Below are 14,782 nucleotides of genomic sequence, written 5' to 3' on the forward strand. Positions count from 1 at the left end.
TTCTCGCCCCGTCCCATGGATTGGAATTGGCAGCTCCGTGCCGAATATAAACACAATCAATTAAGGGCCATGACTCTCTCATCCAGAGCAGACAGCCCCCTATTATGGCCATGAGACCCAACACAGCCTTCTATTTAGTCCCTCGCTCTTTCTTTCTTTCTCTTTTGCATTTTAACCCGTGCATCTCTAGATTAGAACGCAGCTATGAGGGCAAACTGTTGATTAAAGCAGTGGTTCTCAAACTCGGGGGGCCCAAATTATTCTGTGGTGTCACCAGATGATTAGCTTAAATTTGAAACATTGCTTACTCACTCAACGGTAAACAAACCAACATACAGTACAGTATAAACAAGTGTATACAGGGTATCTGCACATTTTTTAAGTTACATTTGAATGACTTTTAACCCATTCTGGGCCTGAACCCCTTTTGGTGTTCTAACCCTTCTGGGGTTCTCTGTACAGTATGTACAGTATTCAATAATCAAAAATGTTTGATGCTGCTATATAAATATTTGAAGTTTTTCCAGAAAACTTGGATCAGGATTTATATATTAGAAGGCATTTTTAGAATCCGCCTCAGTCCAAAATGGGAACCTTTCTAATGCCAAATTGTTTTTCCAATTTATTTGTCAGTGCACCACCTAATTTCCCATTCAGTTCCTCTAGTCTATGCAACTGGTTTAATATGTTACATAATTCACCAATGCCGACTCTGATAAGTGACAGTGGCCTTAACGATCTGGGAGTCGGACGCGGTGCCAACTCATCCGACCACTATGACAGCTTTGTGTGTGTGTGTGCGTGCACGTGCCATAACCCTTGCCACCCCTGGGTGACATCTTCACCTGCCCGTAGGCTTACTCCAAAAGCTTGCCGCACGTTTATAAGTCAATGAGATATATTAATAATTAACAGGAGCCTCTTTTTTTTCACTGGGAGACCAGACTCCCACAGCACAGAGACAAAAGGAGGCAGGCCGGGCCTCAGCCACTGAGCCCCTGCGACGGTACTTTTCCACTCCAGAGAGAAAGAGAAAGAAAGAAAGACCATGCAGGGAGGAAGAGAGAGAGAGAGAACTGAAGCAGATGGCAGGCTGAAACATAGCACTAGTACCTCGTAAATGCACCGACACTGGCCTGCCATTTCAAAAGGGATACAATTCCTCTCGTAATTACCAATAGGACAGGCCCCTTGACTGGGGGGGAGGTTGTGTCGAGGTTCTTGGCCTCAGCTAAAAACCTGGCCCATTTAATTCACCTGGCGTGTGTGTGTGTGTGACACCTTTACTCAGTGACTCAGCATTCCATGAGCCCTACACTCTTTACAAACAGAAGAAACACACACACAGAGCAGGCCCTCGACAGCCCCCCCACAATAACATTGTGCTGAGAAGAGCGTGGTTACCATCTGGGTCACACGGGTCTCTGCATATAGAGAGGAGCCCAGGCGGAGGGGTCGACCACACAACAGAGGTGCTATCACTTCTAGATCTGGCTCTTCTGTGTCGGGAACAACTATTATAAACAAGCAAAAGCAAATGTTGGGTTTTAGTACAGACGGATCAGACAATCTCGGATGCATCTGTGGTTTGAAAGTTTCCAGGAGGTGGTTATGACAGATCAGCGCGCGCACACACACACACACACATACACACACACACACACACACACACACACACACACACACACACACACACACACTGCTCTCATGGGAGACTGAGAGCGCAGTAGAATGGAAAAAAAGGCAACTAAAACTCGATAGGTTCTATTTTCTGCCACCGGGCAGGGAATCCCCTCCTCCTCCTCATCCTGTTCGATTGTAAAGATCCGTTATCTGTCTACACTCTACAGCGTGAAAACCGGAGCACAGCTGTTCTCTGGCTATGACTGAACGTCATACTGACGTTTTTGTAAGAGCAGAGTCATAACGACTACTGAGTGGGTGCAAATTGACTCAACTCTGCCAAAGCCGCCCCAGCTTGACATCTGCTGTTGTTGTCGAAGCCTTAAAAAACTAATCCCGGCAACACTATGGCAAAGCACAAATAGTTGTTGTCGTCGTTGCTCCCTTGCATTCTAGTTTCCAAGAGGCGGCAAATGTTGTATTATTATTATTTAGCTGAAAATGGCCGTGCTATAAAGCTCACAACGTCACCCCCCAGAGTAGGGACGCCCCCTGGGGGTCCATGTGGTTAATATCGGACGCAGGGAGAGCGAGGATGACGAGGATTAATGATAAAAAAACAGGCTGGAACATCTTCAGCGGCCGGTGTTTACTACTCCCACACCCTCCGAGGACCACGATACTCTATCAGTCTCTTCAGTGGTTTTTATTTATCCAAGCCGAGATCACATTCTCACCCTCAAGGCCAAGACTCTGTGCCGACACAGTGGCGATGCACACACACACACACACACACACACACACACACACACACACACACACACACACACACACACACACACACACATCACTCCTCCCCACGGGCCAGGGGTGGGAGGAGAGGGGTGGATGTCTTTTGTCTCACGCTACGACGCTTAGTGTCTCATGTCCCCAATGCTCAGGTGAACTTAACCACATTAATATGAACCCTTGTGGGGTGAACATCAGATGACAAGCCCTGGGGGACCCTGGTCAAGTCGGTTAAAGGCTCTATCCATCACCTACACACACACACACACACACACAGTGTTCACCCTTTGTGTTGTTCTGGTTGGTTTGCTCATCATAGCTCATTGGGCTCTGTCTTGACGGTATCTCACACCCTCTGCCAAGGCTCAGCCCAGCGTGTGAGAAAAGGCAGTGTTTTGGCTAAGTGTGGCTTCATTGGTCTGGTATGAATAACACACGCCACCGCCGTATGCAGCAGTCGAGGAGTTATTTCATAATCGGTGGAATATTGTGCTTCAGTGTAAATACTTCTCAGATACAGAGGTGACGATGCACTTATACCCTTCCTGCAACAAGTAAGCAAAGGGAAACTGATGTGGTGGATATGTTTTTGTTTTTGCTTTCAGTATGATTCATGGTAACGATACTTGTTGAACATTGTGTGTGTGTGTGTGTGTGTGTGTGTGTGTGTGTGTGTGTGTGTGTGTGTGTGTGTGTGTGTGTGTGTGTGTGTGTGTGTGTGTGTGTGTGTGTGTGTGTGTGTGTGTGTGTGTGTGTGTGTGTGTGTGTGTGTGTGTGTGTGTGTGTGTGTGTGTGTGTGTGTGTGAGATTATGCATACACACATACAGTACATAAACGGTAAAGGCAGCAAAGGTTAAGAGAACTGTGAAACAAAATGGAGGATTTGTTATTTGGGTGTGTGCGTGCGTGCTTGCTTGCTTGCACGAGCGTTTGCCATGCGCGTTAAGCATTAACAGATAAGCCGCCGAGCGAGGGCTGTCGTGCCTTCTCACCCTGCGGTCAGCCACCTTGACAATACACTGAATAATATCACTTACTGAGCAAAACAAAAGCAGCCCTAGCCTCGAGTCACACTAGGTTGAATGGCCAGCGCCCCGCCGCTCTCTCTCTCTCTCTCTCTGTGTCCCACACGCCGCAAACTGCCTGTCTTCCCTCTCGTCTCTCATTCTCCCCCCCCCCCCCCCCGCCTACCAGCAGATGCTCAGACAGAGACACAGCTGGCCTGCACACTTGCACACTTTACTGTATAGAGGGCATTCATATGCACTTCCATTCAAAGAATGCACGGTTTGGCCCTCATTGAAATGCAGGTCTGCGTTTTTATGTAGAGCCCCGTATAGCACAGTATGTGTCTGCGCCCCTGCGGCGTGGTGGCACCCCCCCCCCCCACCCCCCCTAAAGCCCCGATTTGTCGTGCACCGGAAATATCTAAATTGATATATATATTTTTTTCTTTTTGACTTTATATGATGTTTTCGTCTGTCATAATAATACTAAACTTTATTTGTATAGCACCTTTCATGACATGAAATGCAGCTCAAAGTGCTTTACAGAGCAATGGAGAAAATAAAAGAGAAAAGAAAAGCAAGGCATAAAACATTATAATTATAGCAGTAATGCGATACAGCGAGGACATGAATAACAAGGAATTTAAAAGCTTTAACAATGTCTACAGAGGCTTCCATCAAAATTGTTTTGATGAATTGAGTACATGAGGAGGACCCCAATGGAAACGAGCCTTAGTTTAAATCCTCTTAGCAGACATTGTAGTGAAATCTGCTTCCCTGTGCTTTTTTCCCCCCTGCAAACTGCTAATAAAGTATCCAATCAATGAATCAATCTAACAGGCTCGCAACTCGTAGATTGAGTTTTGTAGATCAGCTGTTTCCTATTTGGTTGCACGACACCAGTGTGCAACGAAGTATAAGTACTAACTCATTTCCCCCTAAGGCAGGAGGTGGCATAACTGTTTCACCCCAACGACATATCGTAGCAATTACAAACCATTATGGGCGTCTGTGGCTGCTTCTCATGAGCAAATTGCATAATGAATGAAGACAGGTCGTCTTTTAGGTGATTGGGTAATTTCCTGCGCCATTAGACATTGGCCTGACCTGATAGGTTAAGAGTGAATTGTGAAATTTGAATTTCCCAGTATAGATGGAACAAACAACCGAAAACTGTCAAGATGACCCAAAAGCTGATAAACACATTGCACATCAGGGTCAGAACAAGGATACATGTAACAGAGGCCAAACACATTTGCCCATACGATACTAGACACTGTCTAGTAGAGCAGGGGTTCTCATACGATACTAGACACTGTCTAGTAGAGCAGGGGTTCCCATACGATACTAGACACTGTCTAGTAGACCAGGGGTTCCCATACGATACTAGACACTGTCTAGTAGAGCAGGGGTTTCTCATACGATACTAGACACTGTCTAGTAGAGCAGGGGGTTCTCATACGATACTAGACACTGTCTAGTAGACCAGGGGTTCTAATACGATACTAGACACTGTCTAGTAGAGCAGGGGTTCATACGATACTAGACACTGTCTAGTAGAGCAGGGGTTCCCATACGATACTAGACACTGTCTAGTAGAGCAGGGGTTCTCATACGATACTAGACACTGTCTAGTAGAGCAGGGGTTCCCATACGATACTAGACACTGTCTAATAGAGCAGGGGTTCCCATACGATACTAGACACTGTCTAGTAGAGCAGGGGTTCTCATACGATACTAGACACTGTCTAGTAGAGCAGGGGTTCCCATACGATACTAGACACTGTCTAGTAGACCAGGGGTTCCCATACGATACTAGACACTGTCTAGTAGAGCAGGGGTTCATACGATACTAGACACTGTCTAGTAGAGCAGGGGTTCCCATACGATACTAGACACTGTCTCGTAGAGCAGGGGTTCTCATACGATACTAGACACTGTCTAGTAGAGCAGGGGTTCTCATACGATACTAGACACTGTCTAGTAGAGCAGGGGTTCCCATACGATACTAGACACTGTCTAGTAGAGCAGGGGTTCCCATACGATACTAGACACAGTCTAGTAGCAGGGGTTCTCATACGATATACTAGACACTGTCTACTAGAGCAGGGGTTCTCATACGATACTAGACACAGTCTAGTAGCAGGGGTTCTCATACGATATACTAGACACTGTCTAGTAGAGCAGGGGTTCTCAATGCCCATACGATACTAGACAGTCTAGTAGAGCAGGGGTTCATACGATACTAGACACTGTCTAGTAGAGCAGGGGTTCTCATACGATACTAGACACTGTCTAGTAGAGCAGGGGTTCCCATACGATACTAGACAGTGTCTAGTAGAGCAGGGGTTCTCATACGATACAAAACACTGTCTAGTAGAGCAGGGGTTCTCATACGATACTAGACACTGTCTAGTAGAGCAGGGGTTCTCATACGATACAAGACACTGTCTCATAGAGCAGGGGTTCTCATACGATACTAGACACTGTCTAGTAGAGCAGGGGTTCCCATACGATACTAGACACTGTCTAGTAGAGCAGGGGTTCATACGATACTAGACACTGTCTAGTAGAGCAGGGGTTCTCAATGTTTTTGGCCGGGGACCCCTGAAAATGCTTTGGCAACGTCTCGGGACCCCCGCCCCCTCCCGACCCATAATTTTTGAGTGGTGCAACCACTCCAAGGAACAGCAATGTTTGTGTGTGACTATGTTTGTGTGTCACACACAAACATAGTGTATGTTTAAATTTGTGTGTGACTCATGTGTGACTCATGAGTACCAGTAGGGGCACTGTTGTGCCAGAAACAGAGAGAGAGAGATAGTGCTGCACTGTTGCCTGCTAATGAGAGCGAGAGAGAGGGGGGAGGGGAGTTGCACCACTCAGTTCATACGGGTGTGATTTTAATCTACGTGCAGCTACAAGTTAGTAAAATGATCATGTATCAATAGTACAGTAAGAGTATTAAACAGTTGTGCAACATCAACTGAAGCAATCAAAATGGAACTGTAAATGAAATATCATCATGTGATCAATTCGGAATGGCTTCGACTAGCGCACTTGCCAATACCGATACTAGTATCGGTATCGTAAACGACTTTACAATCTACTAAGTGATCCTGAGCAAGGACACTTGACCCTTAACATATTGCTCCCCACCGCATGCAGCAAATGAACAGACGCAGAAATTGAATATCCCTTCTTTATTTTTTGAGATGTGTCGATTGAGCTCTTGAGGGGGTGTACAAAATGAAACCGTGAAAGGGTCCGCGTTCGTTGCAGTGTAAGGTCATCCGCACCTTACCTCACAGTTGACTTCATCCCTGCATGCAGAGCGTAGACAGTGAGTCTGTGTTGTGTCAATTACTCAGGCTCTGGGACCAAGCCCTATCTGTTCACGTGTATTGATATTGCATTGACCTGAAGGACCTGCAGAGAGCCGCAGCGCATTACCTCATCGGTAACACTAGCTGCATTGTGCTGAATTTTGCATGGTCACATTGACCTGGTTTAGTCCTTCATTATTCATGGCGAGGGGAGAAAAGCGGCAAAATGAATGCACGCACCCTCCCTCCCTCCCCGCCCGCCCGCCCGCCCGCCCGTGCTCACACACGGGCATGCATGCATATCTAAAAAACTGGCAGATTTGGAGACGGCATTAGGCCCCCGTCTAACGACCTGAGATGGAGCGAGCCGGTGTGATTGTACCGTTTGAAACTTGATAGCTTGCTGACCATCGTGTGTGTGTGTGTGTGGGACGTGATGTGTGTGTGAACTCAATGAGTCCGTGGTTTGAGAGCGAGAGAAGGGAGCGGGGAGTAACCCAGCACAGGAGACAGAACACCGTGACCATTATTAACTGGGTGGCTCACATAACCCCCTGAGCCCTGGCGGCTGACAGACATGCATAAACACCACACTGGGCCGCCACAGCCTCCATTCTTCACGTTAGGGAAAAAATGGGTCATTTTCGGTGAGCGAGGCCGTCACACAACTTAAGTGTAAATTAACTTTCAACTTTCTACCCAGCCAGCATTCCCTATTTTGGGCATGACCTTATTTAAAGGGCGAAAACGTTCCAAGAACATGAAACACAGAACAAAGTTCGTGAAAATAGCCCATCTGCAAGCAGCGCATCGCCACAAATGGGCTTTGTTTGCTATCCGTCGTACGAGGAATTGTATAGCCTGGGCTAGGGCTTAAGTGGTTAAGCTTTATACAGCTGCTCCATATTCACCTTAGCATTCAACACCTCACTGCGCCCTCTTGTGCCTCTAGCCCCCCCCGACCCCCCCCCCCCCCCTCTACCCCTCATAGCCACCTTTTTTCTTCCTTTCTAGGAACTTGGGCGGCTCAAGTTCCTAGAAATGGCCCCCATGATGCATGCAGGCCCTCAGAGAGAGGGTCAGGATTAATGGCGCTGTGTGCCGCACGCCCAGGGCCACACAAAAGCCGTCCCATCTGGAGTTCCTCTTGTGTCGTGCGGGAGGCCCCCTCGCTCACGGCCCGTGACCGGGGAACAGAGGCGGCACGCTAGGCAGGCAGGGCCCCGGTCAGGGATTGGGGGTCTGGGGGGGGCGGGGTGGGGGGGCCCCCATTTCATAAAACGAGCCGGAGTCCCGCACAGACCCTTTGCTCCCATGAATGGGAGAGGGGGGGGCGTCTCCGTCTTTTTGGATCTGATTGGGAGGTAGAGGGTCCTGCACGGCTGGCCATGGAATTATTGGTGCCATGCCAGACGCATGGCATTTCCCCTGCCAGCTGATTAAACAGCCGTATCTGCGTCCATCACTGGGGCCCGGGCCAAACAATGGCAGCCGCCAGGGGGGGGAGATACTGTCTGTAGGCCTGCCGCCTGATGCCTGTCACACACAGCCTCACCAACGCTCTGAGGGAAACACTGCAGAAAACAAACCGGGCTTAAAAAAAAATCTCTTGATCAGACTCTATATAACATTTCAAAATTCTTATTTGGCTATATTTTTTATTAGTAGTAATTGGGTTTTTTTTTTTACCACGTTCCATCTAGTGTCCCTATATGTCCATTATTATAGTCGAATGGTCCCCAAAAGTTTCTGAAATGTTTCGAAGTTTTTCAACCTTGACAGTTTGGTCATTTCAAAGATTTCAAAGTTTTTATTTGTATTTTATTGATGCAAAAAACAATAACTTCTATTTAAGTTTTCAAACTTTCCATTAAGAGAAAAGGCTGTACATAGTTTCTATTAGCTTGGAATCTCCTTCAATGATCAACGAGGCGGGTTTCTGAACTGTACAATCGGACACAGTGCGAGTCGACGGAAATGGTGCCACGATCTGCCATCTTCTAATGAGCATTAACGAGGGCCAATTATACGAAGATAAAACAGCTGAAGTGCTTTAAGTGCCCATTTAAAACCTACACAGTGCTTGGTTAACCAGGGGGTCCCCCATGGGCCCTATACTTGGCCCCCCTCCTCTTTTACCTCGACACCAAATCTATAAGCCAACACCACATTGCTTTGTGACCCGTTGTCGTGACCTTGTAGGTTGGCTGTTTTTTGCAGAATGTTCACAGATCTTTGTGGAATATTGGCCCATTATGGCGTGTCCAGGCCACAATAGGGACGCTAAGTGGTTGCTGTTGAAAAGAACACGTCACAGTGCTATTACGGGTCCATTACAGTTACATTAACATACTGGACGTTGCTGTGAGGAACAAGTGTTGGCGACGGAGATTGGAAACAGATGCAGGCAGTAACACACAGACACCTCTTTAATGCCTGCGTTATGCTTCGTCGCACAGCGGTGCCCCGTGCGCCAAAAATAACAGACCTATAAGCTCACGACGTGCCTCGGACGCGATGCGTTGTGAGCTTGTAGGTCTGCTATTTTCGACGCGCAACACCGCCGTGAGGCTGAAGTATGAATCCGGTTTTAAGAGTGGCGATGTCATTGGAGGGGGGGGGGGGGGTAGAAATTACAGGAGGAAACCCAAACTGTTTTAGCGAGAGGCTCGCTCTCTGTTGATCTAACGGGAGCTATTATAATCATCCAGCGTGAAACTTTCTCAGACTGCAGCCATTAGCAGGACTTTCCCCCATCACGCATACACACACACACACACACACGCACGCACGCACACACACACACATGCTGGTCCCAATCTCAGTGGGGGAAATAAGCTAAATACATTTACTTAAGTACTGTATTTTTGAGGTATTTGTACTTTACTTGAGTATTTCCAATTTCCAATACTTTTACTTCTACTCCACTACACCTCAGAGCCAAGGTTTTTACTTTTACTCCACTACAATTATTATTAGAAAACTTTAGTTACAAGTTCAGCCCTATATACATTTCGGGCATTGAAGCTCACAATGCGATTTTTGTTTTTAGACATTCTGCCTAATGACTACTTTTACTTTTAGTACTATAAGTACATTTTGATGCCAATACTTTTGTACTACTACTCGAGTACATTTTGAATTCTGGACTTTTACTTGTAACAGAGTATTTCTATATTGCAGCACTTTTCCCACCACTGGTCCCAAGCTGCTGTTTGTTACTGTACTGTACTGTTATTAGTTTTAGTTTAGTTTTAGTTTCTGCTGATGGTTCACCAGTCTTGTTTTTGACAGCAAATTTTTATTTTAGTTTTAGTCATAGTCTTTTGTACAAATTCAAATAGAACCAAATGGACCCGCATTTGTACACTCTCAGAGTTAAATTAATATTGATTTTACAATTATAGATTGGGGTCCCAGAGATAGAAATTAAATTAAATGGGGCTCTAGACTATTGCATGTCAAACTGGGGGAGTGGGGGTCCTTGAAATGAAACAGGTTGAGAATCACCGCTAGAGCCATAAAAACGTTCTCTTATGGGGGTCCCTGGCATATCATTTCAAATGGGGGTCCTTGACATGAAAAGGTTTGGGAACCACTGCTCTACCCGTATCGGCTCTGTGTGTTCATGTTTACTGCGTTGCTGCTATGGCAACTGAACTCTAAAAGTCTGTCTGTCTAGAGAGCATATATGCAACTTAGTGGAAAAGGTAAATAAAGGTTGCATTCGTACACACTCAGAGTTCCATGAACTCTTAAGGATTTTACAGTGTTGTACTGTCGTCCCGACTCCCTAGGGCTGAGCAATATGGCCAAAAGATAACGATGCTTTTGACCAGATGTCTCATGATATTGTGACGATATCGTACATGGCTGGTATGACATAGCCTTTATAAAATAAGAATGAAGTGATTCAAACCAGGAATAGAAACACTTAATGCATGCATGCCACATCATATTGCAATATTGATATCTAGTCTCATAGATGGATACCGGTACTTGTATCATTGTATCACACTACACCTATATAATACTGATTATGATTCCCAGCCCGACTTGTCCCGATTATTTAAATTCCCTCCCGTCTGCCTCCAAATTGCAGGGTTCGACTGGCGTACGCCTTCACGTTGTCTGAGAGAGTCTGTATGCTCTCCCCTGTTGTTTACAGTGTGTGTGTGTGTGTGTGTGTGTGTGTGTGTGTGTGTGTGTGTGTGTGTGTGTGTGTGTGTGTGTGTGTGTGTGTGTGTGTGTGTGTGTGTGTGTGTGTGTGTGTGTGTGTGTGTGTGTGTGTGTGTGTGTGTGTGTGTGTGTGTGTGTTCACTTCTAGTCATTTTGACTAGTTGCCTAGTTTACAAGTCGACTAGTTGTTTAACCACCTATTATGTTAAAAAAAAAAATGAAATAAATATTTGTACATTTAAAAACCGTGTACATTGGTGACTATAATCTACCTGATCTTGAGGCCTACAAAATCGGGAAAAATAAAAAAAATATTTTATAATTTTCTTTTTCTCTTTTCAACTAGTCAACTAGTACCAACAAGGTCGACTAGTGGATTTGCTAGTCGACTAGTAAACTAGTCGACTAGTTGCTTAATGCCCTAGTGTGTGTGTGTGGCTGGCTGCTGTTTCTCCGTTCCTCCATCCTACTGTATGATGTGTGACACAACCTCGCCGTGTTTGTCTTTGCTCTCCTGCAGGCCCAGCGACGACAGACACCCCACGGTGAGCGCCGACGGCACCGTGGACGACCTGGCCCAGGCCGTGGACCTCCTCCTCAGCCAGAGAGGACACTGAGGACGCATCGCCATGCCGGGGCTTACGGTGGACATTCTTTGACATGACAAATATTAACAGGAACAGAGCTAGCCCTAAATGTGCTCCCCCTGCCCTTCTTTAAACAAAGGGTCAATGTGCAAGGCTCAGACCCCATGCTGTGTCTTTGTTGAGCATGGGGAGTAGATTCCATGTAGATGTCCACAAATCTTCAGTAAATTGTTTTCTCGGTAAATGTCCACAGATGTCTGTTAACATCCCGTAATCAGGGAATTAACCGGGAAAAAACCATTTGGCATTAATGCCTGTTTTTGCCTACTTTCACCCTGTGGTACTAGTGCCGTGGTCCTCACAGTGGGTTGAGGCATAGACATAGAAAGGTAGACGCCTCCTTCGGCTCTGGGGCGCGCGTGTGTGTGTGTGTGTGTGTGTGTGTGCGCTCTCAAGTGAGGGCAAGCTTCCTGCGTTGGTGCCAAGGAACGTAATGAAAGGAAGGGACGTGAGTCGCGTGACTGGATGCTGGGGATGCGCCATATAACGGCACACTTCCGCCCCTCAGTGCAACACGTGGTCGCTCCAATGAATTGCGGCGGACGAATGAGGCGTCTACCATTCTATGTCTATGGGCAGCGGGACCTTCGGGGGTTCCTTGGGTGGTCCAAATGGACCATTACAGGTCTGTAACTCTCAGAGTTTACAAAAAGTTTGAGAACCACTGTACTGGCAGACTCCTAATGTGCCATAGTGTCATAGTAAATCAGAGTCACATATTCTGAACAAAACCTGGAGACTGACATTCGGTAATTGGGTCTTTATATACTATGTAAAAACTAAATCTAAAATTATCACTGGCACTGGCAGTATGTCATGACTAGCCAGTTTTTGGGCATGTCATATATATATATATATATAAAAAGTTAAATCTACAGGCTCACAATACATCGCATTGTGCCGTGTTATGATCTGGCAGATCAGCTATTTTTGGTGCTTTTGTGTCACACTGTCTCATGACAAAGTATAAAATAGGACAATGTTTCTGCCCGAGAGCAATGACATGCTATTCCCTTGGTATGGAAACGGATCCTTTTCTGAAAGAAAGGATATAGAATCTTCTTGAACGCTATAGAATCGTACAGTGCTTTTCTGTCTGAAAAATAATAGACCTCATCAAATAACATACTTCATGTTTACACGAAATGTGACTAATACCTTGACGGTGTGGGTGGACATTCAAAAGGAGAGAAGAATGACGGTGTCGGGAGTGCATCCTTATGTGTCAGCTTGTTTGTTTGGGCTGCAGCCATCAATCATTTTCTTAGCCATTATTCTATCGATTACTTTTTTTTGGATTAATCACATAATCGAGAAGTGCTTTTTTATAATGCAAAATACAAATGAACAAAAAAAATGCTCATTGATTTTCTTTATTATAATCGACTAAATCGATCAATTTGATTAACAACTTAAGTCCTATTGTCTTTGTCAATGCCGTCGCACAAAAATACAGGAAATAGCCGATCTACATGTTCACAATTTGTGAGCTTATAGGTCTGCTATTTTCTGTATTTCGATTATCAATTTTTGAGTGGTGTAAACCACTCCTACAACTGGCTTTGTTAGTTTACGTGTCTGTTCGTACCAAACAATGAGCATGGTTGCTATGGTCACCCAGTTCACACGGGTGTGATTTCATTACGTCAGACATTACGTCAGACCACAGTTGATCAGTCTATATAAGACCTTACACCACTCAGTTCACACGGGTGTGATTTTTATTTATATATATATAATCGCTTACATGATGTGTTCGATTAACTGTTGCACCCCTAAGAGGTACCGTATTATACTGTATAAGTAGGCAATCCTGTCTCTCCCATCTGAATCTAGGAATGCACCGAGAAATTAAATGTAGCTGTCTATTTTCTGACTCACTATAATAGTGCAATCTTTTGGAATAAGCAAGTAAGAGCATGCTCGACCTTAGTACACAGTTAGTGGCTGGAGATGTTTAGGTAAGCACTCCAGCTGCAAGCACTTGCCTAACCATATTTGTAGAGTATTAGAAGCAGAGAATGATGCATTATTGATTGGCAGCGAGCTACTTAACAACCTTTGTCTCCTCTTAGTAGATTTGTTTAGCTAACCCCTTGTTTTAACCTGGTTAGAGGCATTGTTTGTTTTTGTTTTTTTGTTTTTTTAAGGGCTTATTGTCTCCAAGCTTTGAGTTAAACACAGCCTTGGCCCACTTACTGGTGAATATGTGAACAGCTGCTCCTTTTGCTGAAACAAGTTATTGTAAAATGGGAAGTGAGCGGAGCTCATCGATGATAAACCCGCTGGTGTGATGATTTACTCTGCTCCTTGAGCTCATGTTCCTACCTCTGAAAACAAACATTACAAGAATAAAACCAGTTCTCTTTATCACCTGGCTGTGGTGTCATAAATCTACAGCACTCTCCACTTTATCTGATCCACTTGTAGTGAAGGTAGTTTAGGATTTTGATTAATTAACAGTTTATTTCTTGTGTAATTGGTGATTCATTATTAGAAAGTGCTACGCTATTGACTATTGACTGTGAAGTTCAATAAAGTGACGACACTAAATGAATGCCTTGAATGCTATTAGTCCATGCCAGTTGGCTTGTTACTGCCCCTGGAACTGGGGCAGAACAACAAGCCCTGCTCCACTGTTGCCCCCAAGGTTTTTTCATTGTACCAAATGGATTCGCCCAGAACAAAAGAACATTGCCAAGTGATTTATTGAGGCCTTTCTGGTTCAACTCACCATTAGCTGACACAAGCATGAATTTTATTGGCCAATTAAACTTAATGAAATGCTACAGAGTGTTATGAAACACAAGTCTCTGCTGGGTCCAGTCGTAATCCCGGAGTACCACTCCCATTTTCTGATTGTGAAATAAATATTAATGCATGCAGCAAAGCGCTAGCAGCTGTTAATCACTGTGGTGTCCACCAGTCGAAGGGCTTCCACCTAGTTTGACCCATGTTTTCATCCATTATGCTATTGGACATCGATGGTGATGCATGACGGCGCAGCTACACATGCATTCGGCCGTCCTCGAATCAGTCCGCCCCGCTTGAATCAGAACCGTGTTGTTTTTCCAGTTCATGTTAGGGCACAGTGGCTGAACTAGGTCGCTGTTTTCAACACACATACCATAGTATAGGCACACCTTCACTAAACACAGCTAGTTCATCAGCTGGTCGTTAGACAGACATGCACACATAAACACACCCCAG

General features: G+C 45.4%; 1 protein-coding gene across 2 annotated transcripts in view; it reads left to right on the forward strand.

Annotated features, from left to right (window-relative positions):
* Positions 1 to 12,425, forward strand: part of lhpp (phospholysine phosphohistidine inorganic pyrophosphate phosphatase) — a 36,802-nt gene extending 24,377 nt beyond the window's left edge. For both annotated transcript variants that reach the window (XM_079493209.1, XM_079493210.1), the window contains exon 7: positions 11,446 to 12,425. In XM_079493209.1, the coding sequence (XP_079349335.1) occupies positions 11,446 to 11,542 (97 nt within the window). In that variant the 3' untranslated portion in view covers positions 11,543 to 12,425. The remainder of the gene's footprint in view (positions 1 to 11,445) is intronic.
* The last annotated feature ends 2,357 nt before the right edge of the window (positions 12,426 to 14,782 follow it).

Source organism: Electrona antarctica (genome assembly GCF_951216825.1).
Source record: "Electrona antarctica genome assembly, chromosome: 22".
Classification (NCBI taxonomy): domain Eukaryota; kingdom Metazoa; phylum Chordata; class Actinopteri; order Myctophiformes; family Myctophidae; genus Electrona; species Electrona antarctica.